Consider the following 13,839-nt stretch of genomic DNA (forward strand, 5'->3'; position numbering starts at 1 on the left):
CGCGCTCCAGCTGCTCGCACCTCCGCTCCTTATTCCGCTGGGCGGCGCTCTGAGCCCGCGCTCCCGTTTGCCCTGGAGCCTCGAACCCAGGAGGGGGCCGTTGGAACTCAGGCTGCGGGCCTGCCTCTGGCGGCGACGCCCAGCGCTACTCAGACAAGAGAATCCTTGAGGAACCAAGGGGACTCCGGAGTACCCCTCCTAAGCTCCTCCACTCGGCACAGTTCCGCAGGCTCCGATACTCCAAGCCAGGGCGGAGGGAGGGGCTTCCCCGATGGGACCTGGACTCTTTCCAGTCCCCCAGTAAACTGCGCATGACCCACCCCAAGATGCCCGCGTCCATTGCGTGGGACCGATGCAGCCGGATGGTGGGGGGCGGAGAAGGAGCTGGCCCCTCCAGCTTTCGCGCATTTTGAGCGCCCACTCTGTGCCGGACGTCGCGCTGGTCCTGGGATTTGGCGGTCAACGAGGCAGACCAGGCCCTGGCCTCCTGGCCTCAGGGTCCAGCCGGGAGACCGCACCCCTCTTATGTAGACGCACCTGTGTACAAGCTCGGTGAGACCAGGGCTCTGGGAATCTGGCTCTGGGAGTCAGGCAAGGGGAAGATGGGAGGGGAGGGTCCCCTGGCAGAGGGAACAGCACGTGTGGTGTGTTTGTGTGTGTTGGGGGACAGCCTGGATAGCAGAAGCTGAGAAGGAAGCAGGATGGACGCCCACCCCGGGGACAGACGCCCATCCCGGGGACAGACATCTCAGATCCCAGGGCAGGGTGAGCATTACAGGGACAAGTGTGAGCAATGTGTCCGGAAGGCCCATTTTCCCACCGGGGCTTCCTAGGGCAGTTGGACCTGCCCTGATAGGGATGAGCTCCCTGTCCCTGGGAGGGTTGTGGGGGATCAGAATTGGCCACCTCCAGATGTGTCTCTTTGCCTTGATTATTTTTAAGAACAAAAGACTCTGAAAGAAACTTTGACCTTCCTCTTAACTGCCTAAAAGAATTTAAGATAAAAGGCCTGTCACCAGGACAGGCCATCACCACAGATAACTCTGGGTATCGGTAGACTGTGACGGTCCTTGCTAAGCCCATTCTTATCTTATAGGCAACATTCACCAGTCCTGGCAGAGCCTCAGAGTTCCTGCTCAACTCAATATTTGCATTATCATTTCCATGTGAATTGCCTCCCTCCCCTTTGAAGCCCCAAACCACTACCGCCAACATCCTCCTTTGTCTTTAGCTGAAAGTGGTATTTAAGGTGGCAGTTCTGCCATTCTGGCTGAGTTGCTCAGTTTTTCTGGGTTTCTCCCATGGATGCATGGTATAAAGATTCCCCTTCAGTGTCCAAGCAGATTCCAGGGAGTCAGGAAAACCCAGATCCTACTCTGCCCAGCTGCTGGCCCCAGAAGCCAAGCCAGAAAAGCAAAGAACCCAGCCTCTGGCCCCGACGGTGATGGAGGCATGCGAGGCCGCCCAGCCCCAGCGTTGGACTGTGGAGGGAAGCTCCCCAGGGAGCTCCTCCTCTGAGAGGGCGGTCAAGAACCCGGCAACCGGAGCCCAGGCCCAGTGTGGACAGAACTAAAGCCCGGCTGTCTCTCAGCCCCGCTGCTGCCGGATGCGTCCTCGGAGCCGCCCGGACCCGCGGCAACCGCTCAGGAGCTCCTTACGCCCGGCATTCCATGACTCCAGCGTGCACCTGCGGAGGCGGGCCCCCGGCTCACAGCAAACGCTGTCGTCTGAGAGCCCTGGGGGTCGGCTGGGAGAGCTGGCCGGGCTGTATCTGGGCCTTCTCTCCCCGGCCTCACAGAAAAGAGGAACAGGACACCCGAATGTGTGCGACAGCCTGCTGGCCCGGCGTCCGAGTGCCTAAGGCAAGACACTTTGAATCCATTGCTGAGTCATTTACATTTACCTCGACTCCATTCTGGACGCTATTTGCTCCTGTTTCTAAAGGGACAAAGGGTGGGGATGCTGCTTGGGAATGAGGTTCAGGTTATCAGGCTCTTTGGGGGTGAGGGTGAATGTGGGGGGGAGGGGTAATGAGGTTACAGGCTGGGACTGAAAAGGTGTATTGGGGCCAGACTGTGATGCGCCCTGAATCCGCCGCATACGCATTGGGGCTGTCGCCCTGCGGAAGTGGGGGAGTCCCTGGAGGTTCTGGAGCAGAGGAAGGTCGGTGTCCAGTAGGCTCTAAGCAGCACGGCTGGGGACCGGCTGTGTCCATTTCTCTTGCAAAGTCCCACAGCCTGAGCCGGGGAAGTGCTGGAGCCTGTGACCCTGCTCAGATCAGGAGCCAAATCTCCGGCGCCAGTCCGAGTCTTCAAGGGCCCAGGAGAGACGCGGGTGTCGTGCGCTCCGGGCGAGGGGCAGGCGCCGCGGACGACTCCGGACGCTCCTGCGCCTGCAGCGCCGGGCGCGGCCGCCAGATGCCGCTGTGGCTCTCGGCGCGCGGCCCTGTGCCCCGCCCGCCCCGGGGAGCGCGAGAGCGGCGCGGGCGGGGCGCACCACTGAGGGCGCGGGGGGGCCCGGGGCGGGAGGCGGGGCTCCAGCCTGCGGCGCCAGCGGCCTCCGCCGCGTCCCCCCCTCAGCCGGCCTTGCGAGGTGGTTCGCTCCGGCCGCGCAGCGCTCGCGGGTTCCCAAGCCCGCGGGCCCGGCGCGGGCAGCGGCGCACCGGCCGGCACCAGCGCCGAGGGCTCTGCCGCCGCAATGTTGGGGCTGCTCATGGCGTTGCTGGCCCTGGCGCTCGCCTACTTCGCGCTGCTGGACGGCTGGTACCTGGTGCGCGTGCCGTGCGCCGTGCTGCGCGCGCGCCTGCTGCAGCCGCGCGTCCGCGACCTGCTGGCCGAGCAGCGGTACGCGGGCCGCGTGCTGCCCTCAGACCTGGACTTGCTGCTGCACATGAACAACGCGCGCTACCTGCGCGAGGCCGACGTGGCGCGCGCCGCGCATCTGGCCCGCTGCGGCGTGCTCGGGGCGCTGCGCGCGCTCGGGGCGCGCGCGGTGCTGGCCGCCTCGTGCGCGCGCTACCGCCGCTCGCTGCGCCTGCTGGAGCCTTTCGAGGTGCGCACCCGCCTGCTGGGCTGGGACGACCGCGCTTTCTACCTGGAGGCGCGTTTCATCAGCCTACGCGACGGTTTCGTGTGCGCGCTGCTGCGCTCCCGCCAGCACGTGCTGGGCGCCTCGCCGGAGAGCGTCGTGCAACACCTGTGCAAGCGCAGGGTGAGCGCCCCCGCCCCGGCTGCACGTCCCCCGCAGGGCCTTGAGGGTTCTTGGTCCTTGCCCCTCCCCTGGGAAAGGCCCGCTGCCTAAACCTCCTTGGGGTGCCCCTGTCCCGCCGCATGCCGCTCCAGCCCTTTGCTTTGGACCCAGGGCCTCCTTCGCTGATGCGGTTCTTCCTAGGAGCTCCCAGGGCTCCGGAATCAACTCTCCATAGCTGGACTTAGCATACTCTCCTCCTGCCGCTTCTTAACCTGGCCTCTCGGGGCTCCGTGTCCTACCCTCCACCCTTTCTAGAACAGGGAAGCCCCGACCAGGCCTCTCCCAGTAGTCTAAGTCCTCGGGCCGCTGTGTGGCTCGCAGTGCGCAGCCACCCTTTCTGCTCCGTGGTTCTGAACAGAGGATGGGGGGTGTCAGTGAGAGGAGGTTGCTGGGAGTTCTCAAGGACCCCACCTTTCACACACAGAGAGATGAGGGGCTGGGACCCCATCGCCTGGGGTTGGGGTTGGGGGATTGAGCCCCAGACAGCTGCAAGCTTTCTGCCTTTTGCTGTTGGAGGGAAGAGGGCCTCAGTGCCTGCCTGGGGCTCAAGGCCTCTCCCCAGGGCCTGCTCCTTCCAGCCCAGCCCACTACTGCAGCATGGCAACCAGGCCCTGGGGAGGGCCAGGGTGCCGCTGCTTGCGATGGTTGCTAGGGCAGGCTCCTGCCGCAGGCTGGTTCCTGAAAACTTGCCTGCAGCTTCCATGCCAAAGCCAGGGCTTGCCTTTCTGGCCTCGGACAGGCGCCTCCTGGGCAGAGGAGGGACACAGCTCTGGCACATGAGAGATCAGCCTTTCCTCCATATCAGCGGTGGGGAAACAGGCTCAGAGAGGCAGTGGGCACTGCCCAAGGCTGCACAGCAGGCCACAGGCACAGCGCCCTGATTTTCTGTCTCTGTTGAGTCAGGAACACCCCCAAAGGGCCTGAATCTCCCCCCCCCCCCCCGTAGGCACACAGATGCTCTGCATGTCCCTTCATGTGTCAGGAGACCCAGAGGGGGTGGCCATCGAGGCCTTAAATCCATGGGCTGAGACCTGGGACCAAAAAGCAGCTTTCCTGCAAGGGAGGGTGCGATGTGGTCAGGCGTGGGCTGCAAGGGTCTCGGGCTCGTGGGGAGGTCCACGTGAGAGGAGGGCCGATACCACAGCTTGGCAGGGACACCCCAAGGACGCCCAGCCACAGATGGGAGGGCCTGGACACAGGCCAGGAGTCGCTCAGGTTTCCAGCCTGAGCCCCTGGGTTGGGAGGATCCCAGGTGGAGATGCAGGTTTAGTGTGGGGCGAGCCAAGTCCAGTGCCTGGGGGTTTGCATGCTGAAAGGCTGTGTGGGGCGGTGTGCCCTTGAGGGGAGAGCCGGGCTGGAGCTGAGTCTGGGATCTGCTCATTGCAGCCGGGCTGGGAGGAGGGTGCTCCCAAGAGCCAGGCCTCACATTGAGCAGAGCCCGGGCCCAGACTTGCCGTGTCAGACTTGTCCAGCTCTGAGCACCTCTGCCCAGCCTCCCTGACGCCATGAGGGGCTCAGACATTTGCCCAGGCCTCTCCCCTCATCTCTGGGAACTCCCAAAGGAGTCTGCAAGGCCTCGGACCCCTCAGGCCTGGCCCCGCGTGTCACCTGCCTCCCCATCACGAAATGGTGGCGGAGTATGCAGCGAGGTGGCTGCTGGAGCTGCGCGGGCAGGCGTGGCAACACAGTGGTCAGGCCCGGAGCTGACCTGCAGGTCAAGTCCAGCTCCTCTTGGTGCATTCGAGAGAGAGACAGACAGAGAGAGAGACTCTAGGCCAGCCCGTGTCCAGGGCTTTCCCGGCATCCACCCCTGCCCCATCCCCACTCTGCAGCCTCTGGTTCTTCGGGGTCTCCCATCTCCTGGCACCCCTCTCCAGCGGGCTGGCCTCAGAGGTTTTTGCCTGGGTTCTGGGGACACACAGAGGGCTCAGGCATGGCCCTGTGGGGGAGACAGGCCTCATACAGGGGGGTGGCATCTTGAGAGCTAGGATGGGGGAAGCGCAAGCTGAGGGGCCCGGGCGGGCGGCAGAAGGGGGCACCCAGAAGGGGAGGAGGGGACGTGTGGGGCTGGGAATAGCCTTCGGGCTGAGGGAACAGCCTGAGCAGAGGCCCAGATGTGTGAAGGCAGCAGCCTAGCTGGGCGCCCCCTTCCTGTGCCGCCTGCTTGTCCCCGTGGCAGCAGGTGGCCCGAGGGTCTCACCCTCCTCCCCTACAGGTGGAGCCCCCTGAGCTGCCGGAAGACCTGCAGCACTGGATTGCTTACAACCAGGCCAGCAGCCAGCTGCTCCGGGCCGAGAGTGGGCTCAGCGATGCCGTCAAGGACCAGTGACCACCGTGCCCTGGCCACCAGCTTCCACCTGGGGGCGGTTGCCCAGCCATCCCCGCCTGCCCCGGGACAGAGCGTGCAGAATGGGCTGGCCGGGCTGGGCTCTCTCTGAGCTGGAGTGGCCTTGTGACCAGCCCAGCCCCCTTTACCCGCTCGGCCTCCCTCCCCCCACCCCCATTACTGATGCCCCTCTGTGCCTCGCCCCATACTGGGCACAAGATGGGGTGACACAGGCGTTCTGACCCAGCTCAGCCTTCAGAGTGGAGACGGTGGGCAAAGTGGGAGACCCAGGGCCCTTGGTGTACGGGCTGGGGGTGGGGTGGGGTGGGGACCCCCATCCCCACCCTGCAGGGGAAGCCAGACTTCCATGGGCCCCGGTCGGGAGAGTGCTTGGAGCAGAGGAGCCAGCTAGGGCCGCCCCGAGCCTCAGAGCCCGGAGTCCGAGCTGATGGGGCAGGGGGGTGAGGCCAGAGCTGTCCTGGGGGCGGGGCCTGATCAAGGCATAGCAAGGAGCTGGCGAGGCGCTGCGAAGGGTAGTGGCAGCACTTCAAGGCAGATCCCTCTGGCTGCGGGTGGGACGGGGCAGGCCCAGGGCGAACTCTGAGAGGTCAGGGGCCAGGCCGACTGACCTAGGGGCACTCAGGAGGGAGGCCTGGCCACCCGGGCTCCCCTGGGGTGGGGGCAGGGCCTGCCGCCATGACTTGCAGCCAGCGAGTGTGCCGGGCCAGTGCAGGTCAGAGGCACAGGGGCTCCTGTGGAGGCAGTAAGCTTCCCGTTGCTGGGGTGTCCTAGTCGGGGCCTGCCGTGAGGGGGAACAGAGCAGGGAGTGGGATTCTGCTTGGGTGCCCTCTGCATCCTGGCCTCGCCTGTCCGCACCCCATAGGGTCTTGCTGTGTGACCGTGGGTGGGGCCCTGCCCTCTCTGCGCTTCCAGCACCTCAGTTGTCTATCCTCCCGCTGGGGCTGTCCTTGCCCGGCATCCTGCCTGCTGTGGAGTTTTTCCTTCTTATTCTGAGGGGGCCAACCTGGCAGCTGCTCTTGGGGCTCCCTGATGGGGTCACCAGGATGCTGGGATGCCAGCTGAGGCTGCCCACTCCCTCCAGCTGGGGAAAGGGAGACCCGGAGAGAAGCGGGGCCCGGCCCAGAGCACCAAGGGCAGAGCTGGGGCAGGCCGCAGCCTGGCCTCAGCTCCCTGGCTGGCTGGGGACAGGGGCGTCAAGGCCCTGGGTGTGAGGTCACTGCTTGCCCGTGTGTGTGGCTGCTCCAGGCGGGGTGCCCGCCTGCCTCAGCCGCTGCCCACCACCCATGGGGCAGGCCAGAGCTGGAGCCCGGAACTCCTTGCTGCCCCATCCAGGAACCCCACTGCCAGCAGGAGCCGGGAGCACAGCCACACCCCGATTCCTCGCCTGCCCCCATGCTGTCACCTGCCTTACAGTCGCCATGGGAAAGCTGCAATGTTTGTTTTATTTAAAGAAAGCCCAAGATTAAAGGGTCTTCAATGTGAGTGTGCTGGGGGAGGCCCTCATTTCTGAAGCCCTGTCCCCCCAGGGAAGCTGTGGGCTGCTTGTGGGGGCTGTCCAGGCTTGTTGGGCTCCTGTGAACTTAGGGACCAGGCTGGCAGGGCTGGACTTGTCCCTGTTCCACAGAACATGGGACCAAGGCCAGAAAGGGGTTGCCTGAACCCCCATCTGGCTCCTGGACCTCTCCTCCCCAGCGCTTGAGCCTTGCCATCCCCATTCGTGGTCACCCGGGCCAGGTGTCCAGTTTGTTCCCAGGATTGAGCCCCACGGTCCTCCAGGGGGTCTTAGGAGGTCGTGCCCTGGGATCACTGGGGCAGGGTCGGGGGTAGCAGGTGGGGGCTACCCCCACCTGGGCCTGCCCCGTCCCACCCTCAAGAGGTCAGTGGATCTTATTGGGTCAGGGTGAGCTGTTCTGCAGGCCCCTTGAAGAGGGCAGGGAAGTGGGACCCCCAGGACATAAAGCAGGTGAGTGATGGGGGTGTGGACCGTGTCCATGCTCTGACCACCTGTCCAGGCATGCCCAGCTCTTTGGGCCTAGGAAAGAATGGGCCATTGGAAACAGATTTGCAACAGGTATTCAGCAATGGGGAGGTGGGGCTGGAGAGGCAATGTGGCCTGGGCACGGTTGGATGGCAGGTCAGTGGTTTGCAACCAGGGTGGTCAGCTGACGCCTCAGCTTTCCAACTCCTCTGGCAGGTCTGAGGGCCCTGGGGCTGGCCAGGCCGGGCTTCACCCCTGCCCTGAGCTAGTTGGCACGCGGGAGGCTCTTGGGCATCCATGTGGAAAGTCTGCTTTTCTTCATCTAAGAAGTGTTCCTGAAGGTCCCATGGGGCCTGGGAGGGACGGGACCACCCAGAGTGGAGGGGCTGGCTGGGAGTGGGGGGAGGGGGGGCGGTCTCAGCAGGTGTCTGAGCTGAGTGTTGCCAGACAAGGGCAAGTTCCCTGAAGGGACTGCAGACGGGAAATGGTGTGCACACAGGTAGTCCAGGTCCTGCCGGGGCCAGCCAGTGGTCCCAAGGGGCTGGCGGGGACCCAGGGGCAGGGTGGAGGCTGAGGAGGCAGGATGGGGCGCCCGGGCCTGGGCTGCCCTGCTTGGCACCAGGTGGAGATGCTGCCGTGGCCCCTGGCTCACCAGCTGTCTTCTGGGGTTGTGGGCACTGGTGCTGCCTGCGACTGAGGCTCCCCCTGGTCCTCATGCTGTGGGCGTGGGGGAAAGGCGTCTAATGCCCCCATGTGTAGTCACCTGACACCCTTGGTTGTGCTGAGGCCTCAGTGGTTGGACTAGGCATGAGTGTAGTGGCATGCATGCATGTCCATGCTCATGTGCGTGTCAGGAGGTGTTCAAGATGGTCGAGGGCATCTGGGCTGAACCTGGCTGTGCCCCAGGGCATCAGGGCTTCTCTGTCCACTGAAAGGAGATGCACCCTAGCTGGGTGGGGGAAGAAGCGGCTTTCTCTGGGTCTTTATGTTTGGAGGACGGGCCGGCCACAGAGGGGAAGAGTGTCTGCTGTCTAGGGGACACAGTTGCTGGGGCAGGGCTGACCCCTCTGGTAGTGAGTTGGGGCTGGGGCTGGGCTTTGGAAGTGTCTACGCCTGGTTCTTCTGGCGGGACCTGCTCTGATCCCAGGGACTGACTGCTGTTGTTGAGAAGTTCAGGTGACTGCTTTGTCCCACACTTGGCCAGACGCTGGTTCTCCTCTCTGTACCATCCTGAGCCTCCCCCAGGCTGACAGCCACAGGAATGTGCTCCAGCCCCGCCCCCATGGTGTTTGTGAGGTGTCCCGGTGCCAGGCCCAGGAGGCCCTCAGTGGGTGCTGGCTAAGCAGACTTATGAGGCAGGCACACCGTGTCCCTGTCTCGGTCCTGGGGAGGTGCAAGATGGGGCCAGGGAGCTGGAGGAGGGGATGGAGAGGCCCTGGTGGCCGATCTCTGGCTGTCAGGGACGGAGGAAGATGAGGGAGGTGGAGGAGTCCCACAGGACGCCCCGTGGGCGGTGGGCCATCTATGAGATGGGCGCACGGCAGGGGCGCTCTGGGGGGGGCGGAGGAGCCTAGGCTGGGGCAGGGGCTTGCGGCCCCGGGGGCACGACGGGCCGACTCCAGGGGCTGGCGAGTCCCAGGCGAAGCAGACGTCCCCACGGCCTTCCCCGCCTGCCGCCTGCGGGTGGGGACAGCGTCGGGGAGGCCGGGGCTCCGGGGGGGCAGTGGAGGTGTTCCACACACATTTCTCCTTTAGGCGATTTTAGCGGAACGGAAGCGCGCCACCCCTCCTTCCACCTGCCAGTGGGGCTTTGAGCAGCCGCCCGCCCGCCCGCCCGCCGGGGCCAGGTAACCCTTGGCGGGCATCTCCCCTCCCTCCGCATTTCTTCGCGGCCCGCCGGCTGCCCCAGGCGCGGGGGGCGCGGTCGCGCTCCAGCTCCTGCTCCTGCGGCCCCGCGTGCCCCCAGGTGGTGAGCAGCTGCCGCCACCCCCCCAAGGCCGCACCTGCAGCCTCCCCAGCTCCGAGGGGCCGGCGGGCGTTCTCAGGCCCACGGACCGGGCAGGGGCTTCGCGGTCCCCGTGAGGTCAGGCCGCCTTGCCGAGCTCGTGGTGGAGGGGCCGGGCAGGGGAGGGTCGCGCGGCCCTGCGCTCGGGCGGTGACGGGGCGCGCCCAGAGAAGGAGTCGCCGGGGAGTGGGGCGAGCGCCCTCTGCTGGCCACGCCGGCGCAGTGCGGAGACCCCGCAGGTGCGCGCCGCCACGCACCTGCCTTCCCCTGGGATGGGGACACCAAGCCTCTCCTGCCCGCTCACCCCTCTGCACCCCCGAAGAGCCCGCAGGCATTCTCCCTGTTGGCTCCGCTGGTGAAGCCGAGGCTGTGAGCCATGATATCACCTTGTGCAGTCCCCAGGGTGAGGAGAGGGCCCGGCTCCTGGCCTCCAAATCCAGGGCCCAGTAGGGGCTCTCTGGAGGTCTGGCCATAATGCAGAACATGGAAAGTGCCCAGCCCAGAGGGCACTGATGGGTACTTGGGCCTGGAGAGGGTCAGTGACACCCTGGGGTCGCTCAGGCCCTGCAGCTGCCAATGTGCTGGGCACTGCTTCTGCCTCCACCTCCTGACAATGGGGCTGGAGCAAATCATGACCAGGGACAGCTAGCTGGGGGCCCACTTGACAGGCAAGCAGGAGTCTGAGGCAGAGTCTCCCGGATCCTAAGAACCCTGGGCTCCTGGGGGGAGTCAGCCCCTGAGGACACTCAGCTGCCCGTCCTCCGGCCGACAGAGGCTGGCCTGGTGGAGTGCTGCAGGTCCAGCGTGGCATGGCGTCCAGCACCGGCTCTGGGTGTCCGGGACTAGCTGGCATGACCTTAGTGTTCCGTGCGCACAGTCTCACCTAATCTCAGCTGTCCGAGGACAGTCTCAGGGCTGAGGCCCATCGTCAGAGGAGGTGACTGAGGCCTGGGGAGGTGTGTGGGTGGCAGCAGGCCCAGATGCACCCCACCCCACATGCACTCAGGCACCGGAGGCTGGGCGGGCAGGCTGCCTGTGCTTCCACATGCCCTCTTCCCCGCCTCTCCTTGCTGCTTTGGGAGCCCAAGGCTGGACAGGCAGAGCGGGACATACCTGCCCTGAGGAAACTGGATTCCAACTCCAGCTTCCTCCCCACCCAGGGGGTGGGGGCCACGCCTCCAGGGTCTGAGGAGAGATTCTGGGATGGGGCAGATTTTCCTTGGGCTAAGGAATGGATCCTGCTGTGGGACAGGTTTGCAGGAAGGCTGGCCCAGGATACATTTCTCCTCCTACACCTGTTTCCCCATCTGTGAAATGGGTCAACACGGCCCTGGATGAGAATGAGGGCCAGGTGCCCCGCACATGCCTGGTTCAGCCCAGCTCTCCTGAAAGCCAGCTCTGTGGCTCTCAGTGCCCAGGAAAAGAGGTTGTCTCCACCCCTGCTTATTTATTTTCTACAAGTTTTGGGAACCGAGGGCAGAGAGTGCTCTTGGCCAGGCTCTCTCCCCTTGGGTCTCATGGGTAAGCTGAGGCCCAGTGAGCTAGGGCCATGGAGGCATGTAAGCAGAGGTGACGGCTGGCAGTGCCAGGCCCTACAAGGAAGAAGGTGGCCAAGGAGTGTGGCTGCCAGCGTGGCCAGGGCCCTGCCAATGAGCCCGGTGGGCCCCGCAGAACTGTGGCAGTAGATGGGGTGGGTGGTCCTGATGCTGTCAGGGTCTGTGGTCTTGCAGGACCTGGGGCCGGAATGGGTCCCCATGGGGCTCGGGTTGAACGGGCACTCTGCCAGGGGTGGGCAGGCGACAGAGCCCGCTCCCCCACTGCCCAGCGCCCTCCCCAGCTGTCCCAACCTCTGTGCATTTGACCTTGCCCTTCCTGCCTCCTCTGGCGCTACTCTGCCACCCCCAGACTAACGAGTTTGTCCCACATGAAGTCGAGCTCTAGAACCCAGGGGGCTCATTTAGGGCAAGGCAGACGAACCCCATGGGGGCCTAAGGAGCCCTTCTGATCAAAGTCCCCCAAACCGGCCCACTGGGGAGGTGGGTCAAGTAAGGCTCAGAGACAGGGTCCCTCGCCAGCACCCCCTTCTGCTCCCTCCCCCCACTCACCAGAGCACACGCAAGGCTGCAATGGGCAGCAGCCCCACGGCCTGGCCGTGAGAGACCGTTCCCCGGTGCTCAGGAGCTGGAGAGGCAGCCGGCCCCCTGTGGGGATCTATATCCAGCCCTTGGGCAGCCGCCCCTTGGCTACAGTGGAAGCCATTTGTGAGTCAGGGTGGCACAGGCTGGAAGTGGGAGGCAGCAGGCGGGACGATGGGTGGGCGGGCCCTCGGGGAGTGGGACCCCTCTGCACGGCCTTCCCTGGGAGCCCCCATCAGAGGACCATGCCCTGCCTCTGCTTGCACACCTCCAGCACTGGGAAACTCACCCCTCCCCACACGTTCCTGTCATCCTGGGGCAGCTCTGACGGAGAAGGCCCTTCTTCCCCCTGAGCTCAGACCTACCCTCTGCTGAGCCCCTTGAGCCTTGGCTCTGCTCTTGGGGGTCATATAGGCCATGGCAGCCCCCATCGTGGGGACCCTGGAGACCCAGGACCAGGGTGGCCTTGGCCCTTTGTTACTGGAGCCTGCCAGGTGCCCCTCTCTGCATCCTAGTCCAGCCTAGCAGGGAGGTCATACAGGGACTGCAGCCCCATTTGGCAGGCCCTGGCCTGGACCCAGGTCTGTCTCAAACCCAGGCAGGGCCAAGGCTGGTCTCCTCCACACCCAGATGCCCTCCACCTGGTGTATGCCTGACAGGTGCGCACCAGCACAGAGGCCAGGTGCAGAGAAGGGTGAGTGCCTGGGGACGCGTGGGGTGGAGTGGGCCCACCTCTTGGCCTGATGGCTGTGGGGCCCGGAACTGGCCCCCTCATCACTGCCCTTCGCCACAAATGGCGTTTAGATCAAGCCAGAGCTTCCCGGTTTCAGGCCCCAGGCAAAAGGGCTCTGCCTACCCCTAGTCTCCTGGCCTGACAGTCTCCTCTGGCCTTCTTCACTACCTGCCTTCTCCTGTACTCTGTCTCATACTCATACCTTTGCCTGTGCTCCGCCTCTCAGTGGGCACCCTCTGTGGTCTCCCATCCTAGCCTCAAATCTCCCCCATGCTGTAGGGCCCAGTCCAGGTGCTCCTTATCCAGAGTCCTTCCTGGTATTCCAGCCTCTCTGGTTTCTCTGTCCTCTGAGGGCCTAATAGGTGGTTGTATGGATGGACAGGTGGGTGGATTAGTGGATGGATGGGTGGAGGAGAGGATGAATGGATGGACGGATGGACAGATGGACTGATGGACCGATGGATGAATTGTTGGATTGGTTGGTGAGTGGATGGATGGGTGGTTGGATGGGTGGATGGAAGGATGGATGGTTGAAAAGACAGATGGATAGGAGACTGGATGAGTGGATAGATGGATAGATGGGTGGTTGAAAAGAGATAGATGGGTTGATGGGTGCATAGATGACGTTTGAGAGAGTGAAGGGGTGGAGAGAGGAGTGAATGGATGGAGAATGCATGAATGGAGGGATGGGTGGTTGGAAAGGTGGGGGAGACTGTGGTTGAGTGGATGGAAGAATAGTGGATGGGTAGGTGATGGATGAGAGGGTGTGAGTGTGTGGCAGGCTGGGTGTGTGCTCTGCTGTGTGGAGGGTCATGACTGGGCCCTGCTTTAGGGCAGGGGCCACACCTCAGTCTTGGCGCAGGATGACACACTGGGAGGAGCTCGGGGCTGGCACCCAGAAGGTGTGGGTTTTAATCTTGGCTTTGCTGCTGTCTCTAAGAGAGAGACTCCCTTGTTCCTCCAGACTTTGATTTCCTGTTTGTAGGATGGGACCAGGAACCCAGGGCAATTGTGAGGGCAGAAGTGACCTGGCCTTGTGGGCTAAGGCAAATTGTATGGGACTGAGGGAGGGTTCCGAGGAAACAAAGGGAGGACGTCGTTTACAGATGGAGAGACCGCGGTTACTGCAAATCAAACAGGCCACACATGGCAGCTGCGGGCACAGACAGCAGCAGGGAAGGCCCTCCTCCGGGGCTTGGTCTACAAATGCACCCAGGACATTTCGAGAGGAGCCAGGGAGTGTCCGATTTGGAGCCTGATCGACTGAGTGGGTCCTGGCTCCACTGACCTGTGTGACTGGGTCCACTCTCAAGCCACGCTGACCTCCCTTTCCTTCATCCGTAAAGCAGGAAGAGGACCGTCTACCTCAGAGAGCAGCTGTGAGAACTAGCG

The 13,839-nt window shown here is 64.1% G+C and overlaps 1 protein-coding gene across 1 annotated transcript; it reads left to right on the plus strand.

Moving 5' to 3' along the window:
- Positions 1-2,451: 2,451 nt before the first annotated feature.
- Positions 2,452-5,894, plus strand: THEM6 (thioesterase superfamily member 6). The gene is made up of 2 exons (XM_058565032.1): positions 2,452-3,210; positions 5,465-5,894. Exons 1-2 carry the CDS (start codon positions 2,698-2,700, stop codon positions 5,576-5,578), a joined length of 627 nt encoding a protein of 208 aa, XP_058421015.1. The 5' UTR covers positions 2,452-2,697; the 3' UTR covers positions 5,579-5,894.
- The last annotated feature ends 7,945 nt before the right edge of the window (positions 5,895-13,839 follow it).

The sequence above is a fragment of the Diceros bicornis genome, chromosome 21, assembly GCF_020826845.1.
Source record: "Diceros bicornis minor isolate mBicDic1 chromosome 21, mDicBic1.mat.cur, whole genome shotgun sequence".
In the NCBI taxonomy this organism is placed as follows: Eukaryota; Metazoa; Chordata; class Mammalia; order Perissodactyla; family Rhinocerotidae; genus Diceros; species Diceros bicornis.

What these genes read in the sequence shown, in the direction of transcription:
- THEM6 (XM_058565032.1), top strand. Translation starts at nt 2,698, where the DNA reads ATGTTGGGGCTGCTCATGGCGTTGCTGGCCCTGGCGCTCGCCTACTTC. An exon ending in AACACCTGTGCAAGCGCAGG is followed by an intron (nt 3,211 to 5,464) that starts GTGAGCGCCCCC and finishes CCTCCCCTACAG; the next exon opens with GTGGAGCCCCCTGAGCTGCC.